The sequence below is a fragment of the Ranitomeya variabilis genome, chromosome 4 (assembly GCF_051348905.1).
Source record: "Ranitomeya variabilis isolate aRanVar5 chromosome 4, aRanVar5.hap1, whole genome shotgun sequence".
Taxonomy (NCBI): domain Eukaryota; kingdom Metazoa; phylum Chordata; class Amphibia; order Anura; family Dendrobatidae; genus Ranitomeya; species Ranitomeya variabilis.
Genome location: NC_135235.1, coordinates 746,025,473 through 746,037,801, shown reverse-complemented (window position 1 = coordinate 746,037,801; position 12,329 = coordinate 746,025,473). Strand labels below are relative to the sequence as shown.

The following is a 12,329-nucleotide window of genomic DNA, read 5'->3' as shown; positions in this document are numbered from 1 at the left end:
GTATGTGTATTAATAATAGCAAATACCTCCAATTAGAAATATGGTATAGTTTTCCTTATTCTCTGTCACGTAACCCATATCCAGGGCATTACAGTAGCTTAGACATCCATGGGTATGACCACTAGCAACTAACAGTCACTATATGAGTGGTAGTAACCATGGACACCTAAGCTAATGCAATGCCCTGCACATGGGGTGAGCAACACAGCGAGTCAGAAGAATTATACTACATTTTAATTGGACATATTATTATTACACCTACTACATATTGGGATAGATGATCAGAGCTGGGAATACCCCTTTAAGAATCTTACATGTTTTTATGGTGTATATTTTTATCTGTTGCTATCGATTGTAACATAATAAAGTTTACTTTTAATCCTCCCTTTATTGCTTCAACATTTTCTACATTTGTGTATTATGTTTGTCGATTGTACTTTAGAGGTTCAGTACCATGGGATATGTGAACAGGTGGCTCACCACTGTCTTAGGTCATAGTGTCATTATACTTTTGAGTTGTATAGAATTATGTATCTAGAAATTATATAAAATATAAGGCATTGATATTAAAAAATAATAAAATCAGCTTTATTCTTGGCAGATGAATGTGGTGTCAAACCGAATACCTATGAAAAGCATGCCATTATTCCAGCTCTACCTCCAGCCCTTCAGAGTAAAAACCAGTCATCGGAGCCTTTCCAATCAGTCAGTTATTTGGATTCATCACAGACTATTAAGCAAAATGAAAGCGGAAAAAGTTATGTTGAACATCAAATAATTCCCACAGAGAAGAAACCATTTTCCTGTTCAGAATGTGGGAAATATTTTATACATAAATCTAAATTGCTTATACATGAGAGAATTCACACAGGAGAAAAGCCATTTTCATGTTCAGAATGTGGGAAATGTTTTAAACAGAAATCTAAATTGCTTGTACATGAGAGAATTCACACAGGAGAAAAGCCATTTTCATGTTCAGAATGTGGGAAATGTTTTAGCCGTAAGTCACACTTGCTTACACATTACAGAAGTCACACAGGGGAGAAGCCATATTCATGTTCAGAATGTGGGAAATGTTTTATGCATAGATCAGATCTTCTTAAACATCAAAGAATTCACACAGGAGAGAAGCCATATTCATGTCCAGAATGTGGGAGATGTTTCAAACAGAAATCACATTTCCTTACGCATCATCAAATTCACACAGAGGAAAAGCTATTTTCATGTTCAGAATGTGGGAAATCTTTTAACCGGAAATCACATTTCCGTATACATCAGAGAAATCACACAGGGGTGAAGCCACATTTATGTCAAGAATGCGGGAAAAGTTTTGACTACAAATCATTTCTTCTTAGACACCAAAGATATCACACAGGGGAGAAACCATATCCATGTCCAGAATGTGGGAAACGTTTTTCTCAGAAACCAAATCTTCTTATACATCAAAGAATTCACACATGAGAGAAGCCATATTCATGTCCAGAATGTGGGAAATGTTTTAGTTCAAGTTCAAATCTTGTTAATCATCAAAGAACTCATACAGGGTAGAAACTATTTTTTTATGTGGAAATTTTATTCTTGGGAATCATATCTCCTTCATCATCTAAAAACTCATGTAGAGTGGGAAGGAAATAAATAATCAATAAGGGAAATCAATCAGGCAGTAGAGTTACATTTAGTTGACAAAAGGGTGAAACTGGATATGCCAATATTGTAAGCACAAAGGGGCTTTTGCTGGAGGTAGGTGTCAATCCTGGTACCTTAGCTCCTGGATTCTCAGCTTAAGGTACCTTCACACTGAACAACTTAACAACGATATCGCTAGCGATCCGTGACATTGCAGCGTCCTGGATAGCGATATCGTTGTGTTTGACACGCAGCAGCGATCAGGACCCTGCTGTGACATCGTTGGTCGGAGCTAGAAGGCCAGCACCTTATTTCGTCGCTGGATCTCCCGCAGACATCGCTGAATCGGCGTTTGTGATGCCGATTCAGCGATGTCTTCACTGGTAACCAGGGTAAACATCGGGTTACTAAGCGCAGGGCCGCGCTTAGTAACCCGATATTTACCCTGGTTACCAGTGTAAATGTAAAAAAACCAAACACTGCATACTTACATTCCGATGTCTGTCGCGTCCCCCGGCGTTCTGCTTCCCTGCACTGTGTCAGCGCCGGCTGGCCATAAAGCAGGGCGCAGCGGTGACGTCACTGCTCTGCTTTACGTCCGGCATCGTTGTCTAGATCGCTGCAGCGTCGCTGAGTGTGACGGTACCTTTAGAGTGGGGTTAGCAAATGGTCTGTACTAGAAGGAATATCTCCTATTGTCTGTGTAGGAAAAGACAGGTATTTGAAAGGGCACAACTTGGCTCATTGTTCATTTGTAGACAGCATCGTTTAACCACTTCCCGACTTGCGCTGTATATACACGGCGCCGCAGAAGCTGTGTTCCCGTAATCCGCTATATAGATATGGCGCAGTGATCAGCTAGATCAGCGATCTGTCATTATACAGTTGATGTCCCATCAGGGGACAATGTAAAAGAGTATAAAAAAGTTAATAAATTGTAAAAATATTTTTTTTAAATCATAAAATAAAGAACAAAAAAAAAAGAAAAAATATTAATCCAATAAATACATTTATTTATGTTTAAAATAAAATAAAAAGTACACATATTTGGTATCGCCGCTTCTGGAACGACCTGACTGTCCCACTAGTCCCTATAAAACTGTCCCACTCTCCCCTTCAGTGAACACCATAAAAACAAACAAAAAAAAATCAAGGCAAAAAACTATGCGTTATCATATTGCTGAAGAAAAGGTGGAAAAATATGCGATAAACAAAAGCAATCTACATAAAAATTGTACAGCTGAAAATGTCATCTTGTCTTGCAAAGAACAAGCCGCCATACGGGTCCGTCAGCAGAAAAATAAAAGTTATAGCTCTCATAATAAAGCGATTCTTTTTTGTATAAAATAGATTTTATTGTGTAAAACCACTAAAACATAAAAAAATATAAATGAGGTATCGCTGTAATCGTACTGACCCGAAGAATAAAACTGCCTTATCAATTTTACTACATGCTGAACGGCATTAAATAAAAATATATATATATATTCAATGATTACCCTAAGGCGTCACTTCAGACAAGAAGGGTCAACGAGTATTTTTAGATACAAAAAAAATGCTGTATTTTATTACAAAAAAATAATGCACCACTAGATTAAAATACAGAGAACAGAGCACACTCACTAAGCAGGCAAGACAAGGGGAGTCCAAAGTTAATATAGTACAAAGTCGCCACCTAAAGTGACTAATTAATTAGCCACAAGGAGCACATGAATATGTGTCCTATCAGTTTTGCCCCTTTACACCACGAGGGGTCAAAATCGTATGATCCCGTATGGGGAATTCAATTTGTTCCCCATATTGACAAAGAGAAAACATGATAGTGTCTGACACTGAAAGAAGACTCCGAATAAAGTGCTGGACCGTACCAAAATGGAATACGTGTACGCGAGTATTAATCCTATAGTCTCCTAACAGGAATAAAATTAGAGCCCAGAATCGGGCAACCCGGCGTGTAAACAAGTCACAATCTAATAAAGTGGCAACATAAGGGGCAATAGAGAAACACTTACAATAACATCTAGTAGGTTAGGATTCCCCAGGCCTGCCGCTGCTACGCGCGTTTCACAACTTCTTTGTCAGGAGACGCGGCCTTACCTAGATCCGGCGTGAGTATAAATTTCAGCTGACGGCCAATATGGAGCGCCGCCTAGTAAAAGTGCCGGGTTATGACCGGCGTATGCGTGAAAACAGGACTGTCTTAAAAGTGGGTACTTCCTCCTGCGCTACTGGAGCGCACGCCATCCACTGCTGTTTAGCAACAGGGACAGCCCGCCACTCCTGTGGAACGCATCAGGAAGACCCAGACTGGGCCAATTCCAGGCATGCGCACTAGACCTGGAAAGAGGGAAAATGTGGAATTACGCCGTAAAACAGGAGGACTAATGGTATGAAAAATGGCTATTTGTATAATGTGAAGTGAATAGACTATTATCAGACCATAGAAGAAGGGGTGATTAAGCCCACTAACCATTATCTCGGATTGAAAGGTGTATATTTGGGTAAAAATAATAAGAGAAAAATAAGGAATAAAAGAGTGTAATGCCTGTGGAAAAAATAATAATGGAAGAAATTGAAAAAATAAATGAAATGACCACAAAAGAAAAGAATAGTGTGTGAAAACGGAAAAAGAATGAATTATGAAAACATGGGTAAAAGACGTGGGATGCACAAAGAATATACCCAGATGACCCATTAATAATGTCAATAGTAAAATCTAAAAACGTATTGCTATTGTCCGTATTCTAAGGACGCCATGTGCACTTGCATGCGCATGTAAGAAAATAATCTACTATATAATTGTCTAAGGGTCACTTCCATCTTTCTGTCTGTCTATCTGTCTATCACGGATATTCATTGGTCGCGGCCTCTGTCTGTCATGGAAATCCAAGTTGCTGATTGGTCGCGGCAAAACAGCCACGACCAATCAGCGACGGGCACAGTCCGGAAGAAAATGGCCACTCCTTACTCCCCGCAGTCAGTGCCCCCTCCATACTCCCCTCCAGTCAGCGCTCACACAGGGTTAATGGCAACGTTAACCGACCGCGCTATGCCGCGGTCGGTTAACGCTGCTATTAACCCTGAGTCACCAACGTTTTACTATTGATGCTGCCTATGCGGCGTCAATAGTAAAAATATCTAATGTTGAAAATAAAAAAATCGTTATATACTCACCGTCCGTCGGATCCACAACAGGCCTTTCCCACTCGCGACGCCGTAACCGGTCCATGCTGCGATCTTGCGAGATGATGACGTGCGGTCTCGCGAGACCGCTACATCATCATCTCGTGAGACCGCAATGCACTCTTCAGAACGGAGCGCGCGAGGAGCATCGGTAACCGGCCGCTTCGATCTGGAGGCTGCGGAAGGTGAGTAACTATTTTTTATTTTAATTGTTTTTTTTAACAGGGATATGGTGCATACTACGTGGCTGGGCAATATACTATGTGACTGGGCAGTATACTATGTGGCTGGGCAATATACTGTGTGGCTGGGCAATATACTACGTGGCTGGGCAATAGCATATTCTAGAATACCCGATGCGTTAGAATCGGACCAACATCTAGTAAATACATATGTATTCACTCTTGGCAATATCTACTATATAATTGCCTAAGGGTCACTTCCGTCTTTCTGTCCTTCTGTCTGTCTGTCATGGAATCCAAGTCGCTGATTGGTTGTGGCAAAACAGCCACGACCAATCAGCGACGGGCACAGTCCGGCAGAAAAATGGCCACTTCTTCCTCCCCGCAGTCAGTGACCGCTCCGTACTCCCCTCCAGTCAACGCTCACACAGGGCTAATGGCAGCGTTGACCGCGGTGTAACGCACGCGGTTAACGCTGCTATTAACCCTGTGTGACCAACTTTTTACTATTCATGCTGCCTTTGCAGCATGAATAGTAAAACGATCTAATGTTAAAAATAATAAAAAATAGTTACATACTCACCCTCCGTTGGCCCCTGGATCGACAACAGGCTTTTCCCGCTCGCGACACTCCGGTAACCGATCCATGCTGCGATCTCGCGAGATGACGTAGCGGTCTCACGAGACTGCTACGTCATCATCTTGCGAGACCGCAATGCACTCTTCAGACCAGAGTGCGAGGAGCATCGGTAACCAGCGCTTCGATCCGGGCGCCAACGGAGGGTGAGTATGTAACTTTTTTATTTTAATTATTTTTTTTAATAGGGTTATGGTGCATACTACGTGACTGGCCAATATACTACGTGTCTGTGCTGTATACTACGAGGCTCTGTGCTGTATACTATGTGACTGGGCAATATACTACGTGGCTGGGCAATATACTACGTTGCTGGGCAATAGCATATTCTAGAATACCCGATGCGTTAGAATCGGGCCACCATCTAGTACCAAATAATCATATAAAATATTTTAACTAAACAGTACAGTATGTGACCATAATCAGTGCCAAAATGTAGACCAAATAAATGATCCAATCAAAGATATAGTCCATTCTTGTTTCCTGAAGGCTGTGCTTTATAGCAGAAGAGCCAACACCGCGTGTAGAACCTCTATGTTCCTGGCGAAAATTCAGGAATCCTTTCTCCCTTACAGACCAGTTCCAGTTTCCATCACATCTATGCCATAACACCAGCAACCTATACATATCTATAAGTAGAAAAACACATTAAACCCATATAGAAGAACACACGGTATGCAGACTGCCGTACTGGGGGTTAGTACCAGTGTCCACATGGTGAGCTGCTAAGTGTGTCCTCCCAGGCTGCCCTGTGAAGACTTACGTGAACTCACTGAGCGCCCCCATCAGCTCAGACCTCTGCCTGTGGGATAGCTCAGCGTTAAACTCTTCTGACTCCAGAGATTCCATGTACTGAGTCCCGGCCCCCACATCTAGTAACAGATCAGCCTCCCCCTCTTCAGGCAGGCTACAGCCAGGTAGGACACAGGTCTCCCTGGCATGATGAGCCTTCAGCATATTCACATGCTCATCTAGTGTCACCACATAATTAACATCATTCAGCCGCTTGTGTTCAGTGTATGGTCCCTCCCATGCGGCCTGCAATTTATTCTGTAACAGGGACCAATACCCAAACCTTCTGTCCCTCCTCGTACACCCTCAGTCTGGCATTACGGTCATACTAGACCTTCTTGTTGATTTGGGCCTGCGTCACGTTCTCATGGGCTAGGTTGCTCAGTTTTTGCATTCTCTCTCTGAGCCGCAGTACATATTCGACCACTGAGACTCCAGTAGTTCTTGGGTCGTCCTCCCAACAGTCCTTAATCAAATCAAGTGGCCCCCTGACCCTCCTCCCATAAACCAGTTCAAAAGGGGAGAATCCTGTAGACGCCTGGGGTACCTCTCTGTAGGCAAACAACAGATCGGGAGGTACCGCTCCCAGTCTCTCCCTTCAGTCTCCACCAGCATTTTGAGCATTTGCTTTAATGTTCCATTAAAACGCTCGCAGAGTCCATTGGTTTGGGGATGATAGGCTCTGGCCACAAAATGCTGTACTTGTATTCTTTCACAGAGGCTTTCCATCAGCTCGGACATGAACTGGGTTCCCTGATCGGTTAACATTTCTCTGGGGAAACTCACACGAGCGAAAACAGTCAGTAAAGCATCCGCCACTTTGTCTGCTCGGATGGAGGACAGTGCCATAGCTTCCGGATATCGTGTAGCACAGTCCACCACTGTGAGGATGTACTTTTTGCCAGAGCTGCTAGTGATTGCAAGTGGCCCTATGATATCCGCAGCCACTCACTGGAAAGGCTCATCGATCACAAGCAGTGGTATCAATGGAACTTTCTGTATATTCCCGGACTTTCCAACTCTCTGACAAACTACACATGATCGACAGTAATTGGCAATATCTGTCCCCATCTTGGGCCAATAGAAGTTTTGTGTCAGGCGAGCTTTAGTCTTTTGTATTCCAAGGTGTCTGCCCAAAGGTATTTCATGGGCAATTCTCAATAATTGTTCCCTAAATGGATAAGGGATGATCAGTCGCCTTTCACAGTCCCAAGATTCTGTAGTATCCGTGGGGATAGTCTTTGTATACAGTCTGCCCTGGTCCCAGTATACTCTCTCTTTGCCAGAAGCAGCAGGGGATTGGTGTGCAAGACATCTGAGCTCTTCCAGACTGACATCTGTCCGCAGGGCCTCCTGGAAGCTCTGACTGTCAGCTTGCAGGTCCTGGCGTAGTGTGACTGCCAGGCCCTGGTCTGAAGCTGAGTCTTCAGTGTCTGTTATCAGGGACCTTGTTGGGTCTGCCATGTATGGAGGCTCCGGGACCACAGTATGGGCCTCCTGTCCTGGCAGCTCTGTCTGAGACTCATCCTCTAATCTCTGGGCCTGAGTCTGAGCCGCAGCCTGACTCCGGGTCACAGCTGCCACATATTTACAGTCCTGTGCATTGGGACATTTTCCCTCCTCGCAGGGGATCTCAGGTGGGTCACTTTCTTTCACCTTCTCTGTATCATTTACTTGCAAGGGAGGAACATAGTGGGACCCCATCCTCCCCAGGTCCGTGCCTAGAAACACATTGGTGGGAATAGACTCTGATACTCCCACTTCCTTCAATCCTTTCCCTGCTCCCCAATCCAGGTACACACGGGCCATGGGCACGGCAGGGTTGACCCCTCCAATCCCGGTTATAGACATAGTCTTTCCTGGTACGATATTGGCAGGGGTTATCATGGCTGGACGCACCAGGGTCACGTCTGCCCCACTGTCCGGGAGACCAATGGTGACTTTATTGCCAGCAGTGACAGATTGACAGTTCTCATTAACCCTCACATCAGAGCCGGCTACAAAGAGGACAGATGGTGTGGACACAGACGGCTTTGTTTTTGTAGTTGGGTGTTTCTCCCTATCAGGGCAGAGAGCGCTAACATGTCCCACTTTGTTGGAGGAGAAGCACTGGCATGCATCGCCTAGAGAATGTCTATTCCCCGGGACCGCATAGTAGGTGGGCTTGGACAGCACTGGTGATCGGCTGGCAAAGGGAGAAGAATCCCCGTTTGGCTTACCTCCCTTCCAGCTGAATCCTGATGGCTTCCGCACCTCAGGCATCTTGTTAGCCACATAGCAGTCCGTAATCTTTGCAGCCTGATCTGCAGTTTGTGGCTCCCGATCACACACACAAATTGTCGTACATCCGTGGGGCACGTGTGAAGAAATTGATCCTTGACCTTAAGATCCGTTAAGTCCTCAAAACTGTTAACATAAAGCCCCCAGATCCATTGGTGGAACATGGTCCTCATGGTGCTCACAACATCTGCATAGCTGTCAGTTGATCCATGTTGTAGGTTCCGGAACTTCCTCCGATACACTTCTGGTGTTAGGTTGTATTTCCTGATCAGGGCCTCTTTTATGGCCTCATAGTTCCCATCTAGCTCTGGTGGGAGGCCAGCAAAAACTTCCAGGGCTTTGCCTCTCAACCCTGGGGTTAGATACTGCGCCCACTGCTCACAGGGTAGATGGCATTGCCTGCAGGTTTTTTCAAACCCCCGAAGGAAAGTATCTAAGTCCGTATCCTTCTCCATCACAGGGAAGTTTTCCAGACGTGGTCTCCTTGGATTTATGTCCTGGGAGGGGGTTAGCTGAGGACTGATACCCCTCTCTATTTGAGCCATCTGAGGCTGGAAAGCTCTGTCCTCCCAGTGTTCTGCAGCCTCTCTCAGCCTGGCGTTCTACAGCCTGTCAGTACTGTAAAATAAGCTGCATGCGCAGATTGGGATCACTTGTTCCCAGCCATTGTAAGTCCATTTGTAAAGTACAGTCCATAGGCTCCTCAGCACTGGCATTTCCATCAGGTATCTCTGATGCAAGAGCTGGCATTGCTGGGTCTCTCTGAGGTGAACTCTCCTTGCCCAGATGTTCCAGCACTTTGCTCTATGTCCTGCTCTACCAAGGCGCGTATCCGCAGCTCCCTGGATCTGTCAGCGGTCTCTATTCCTCTCTGATCAGAGGCCGGTCAGAGCCTCTTTGCTCTGCTTCTTGTACTGAGCTGTCATATCGATGAACAGCCTTTGCCAAATAAAAGATAGAAAAGAAAAATGGGGAAGGAAAACTGTTTGCAAGTATGTCTAAGTAAGCACTGAGTTGAACCTTGTAGAACTGGTGCACTCCTCGCAAGGATACCAATTCTTTAGTATAGGGAATAATTGCTTAAACCATGCACTAATGCTCTAATAGAAATAATTCTATCCCACTGCTCTGCCACCAATTGTCATGGATCCCTACTCCGTGGTGTCGCTAATTCGTCATGTGCCCGCTCTCAGCACATGACTTGGGTTGTGCCTGCAAGGGTTAATCTATCTCCCCAATCTCAGTCCAGCATTCAACCTCTGTCCTACACTGTAATGGGAGCATAAATCACACCAACCCAAGCCACACACCCGCTCATACACACTGCCACCACTCACCGAATACACGGGTGAGAAGTCCCGGAAATATTAATAATAATGTCTACCACTCATAAGGCTCACATACATTAGGTTATGGATTCTTTTAGAACATTCAAGGTTCAACTTTTTAAAGTTTTATAATTTAATACAAAAAAGGTTCAGTGCTTACAGTAAGAAAAAGTTATAAAAATATGATAATAAAAAGACATACAACTTATGCAAAACAGTATAAAATAACAGGAGAAAACTTACAGAAATCATCTAACTTGGTATTCTGCTTTCTGCTCCTTGAGGGTAGGATGAATGTAGATTGGATCACACCAGCTCGGCCGCTCCCATTATTTGAACATGTTTCTCTGTATACAGGTCTAATTTATATCTTTGGTCTGGAGGTCAGGTTTCTAGACCAGCCCCTCAGGTTAATTTCATAATTGCTTGTTTTTTTATTGGACCATGGCCACGCCCCCAATGAATATATTATTTTCTCTTGAGATCCTTTGTGCAAAAGCTCTCCCAGAGATACTATCAGGCCGTAATTAACATCTCTCTTCCAAGAGCTAGGAGGTGTCAAATGTTACCTTTCTTGGCTTCCAGCAGGACCCCCTGGTGAGATTGGAGACAGAATTCTACTTGTCCCAGGAAAATACATATTAACCCCTGGGTGCGAACCTGCAGCCTTCAGGACAGATGTTCCTAGTCACACAATACCTATACATAAGGTCACTGCACACACATATATATATATATATATATATATATATATATATACACATATTTCACCACACTATTGTTAGACTCTTTTTGTATCTGCTTGTGAAACTTGCACAAACGCTAAAGTCTGTCATAATCGGCCGGCCAGGGAATTGGTTCTACTGCCGATTCCAGAAAGATCGTGAACTCATTTTCCATGGATTTCATTACTGATTTGCCTTTGTATGGATGGAAGACTGTTTTTTGGGTGGTGGTTGACCGATTCAGTAAACAAGCTCACTGTCACGATCCATGTTTGGATAATAAATAATAATAATCTTTATTTTTATATAGCGCTAACATATTCCGCAGCGCTTTACAGTTTGCACACATTATCATCACTGTCCCCGATGGGGCTCACAATCTAAATTGTGGCAAAGCTGGTTTCCTCAGATTAAAACTTTTTTCCTTTCAGGTCATCGGGGTTAATGCAGTTTCCCTCCCCCCCCACCGGTGGCCACTGGTGTAAATGCATTGCTGCCTAGTCTGCTGATGTGGTTGGTGACCACTCCCACCATCCTTCAAGAGGTCACCTGATGCATAAGCTGACTGTCAGTGTTAGGGTATGCACACACGCTGCAGATTTTGCTGCAGATCCGCAGCGGTTTTGACGCTGCGGATCCGCAGCAGTTTTCCCAAAGTTTACAGTACCATGTAAACCTATGGGAAAAAAACCGCTGTGCACATGCTGCAGAAAAAGCCACGCGGAAACGTAGCGGATCATTTTCCGAAGCATGTCAATTCTTTCTGCGGATTCCGCAGCGGTTTTCAACCTGCACCAATAGGAAAGTGCAGTTGAAAACCCGCAGAGGAATCCGCAGAAGAAACCGCGAGAAAATCCGCAGTGAAAACCGCTGTGGTTTTGCACTGCGGATTTTCCAAATCCGCTGCGGAAAAATCCATAGCAGAATCCGCAACGTGTGCACATACCCTTAGAGCTCATTCTGCAGGGACCAAGCTGAGAAAAGGAGCTTGCTGGGAGCAGTTGTTTGTCAGCCAAGTCTGGTATTTAATTCCTGCTGTGCTTTGCATCAGTGAGCTAAGTGTTGTTTTTCCCTTTACCTTGTCTGTCATACCTTCCCTTCGTGTTGTTTTAGTGCAGCGGTGGGACCCGTGTCCTCACTTGCCAATTCCCTGCTTAGGGATAGGTGCAGGGCAAGCGAGGGCTTAGGTATCCTGCTCGGTGACAGGATGAAAAAAAACCTGTATAGGGACGTCAGGGAGATCAGGGCACATCCTTAGGAGAGTGCAGGAGGTGTCCATCTCCCCGTTCCCTATCGCAGGGCCCACCATTGTAATTGTGTCCCCGGTGTTCCCTTGTTTGCTGTGCTGTTGGTTACCGACCTACGGTTAGGTTGTGTCACACCACTTCGGTCACATCGTGACACTCGCCTTGTTCCATTATCAGGGTTACCTAATGCTGAAACGCATTCCAGGCAGTTTATTAGTCATGTGGTAAGATTGCATGGATTCCCTCTGAACATTGTATCTGACAGAGGGGTGCAATTTGTCCCCAAATTCTGGAGAGCGTTTTGTAAAAACATTGGGGATCGATTTGTC

At 44.5% G+C, this 12,329-nt stretch overlaps 2 protein-coding genes across 2 annotated transcripts in view; one reads left to right on the top strand and one right to left on the bottom strand.

The window, feature by feature from the left end:
• LOC143768079 (uncharacterized) overlaps positions 1-6,405 on the top strand; it is a 52,031-nt gene extending 45,626 nt beyond the window's left edge. Inside the window, exon 7 of the mRNA XM_077256768.1 lies at positions 602-6,405. Coding sequence (XP_077112883.1) covers positions 602-1,461 — 860 coding nt within the window. The 3' untranslated portion in view covers positions 1,462-6,405. The remainder of the gene's footprint in view (positions 1-601) is intronic.
• LOC143768074 (uncharacterized) overlaps positions 1-12,329 on the bottom strand; it is an 804,664-nt gene that overhangs the window by 98,178 nt on the left and 694,157 nt on the right. The gene's annotated exons all lie outside the window — the stretch shown is intronic.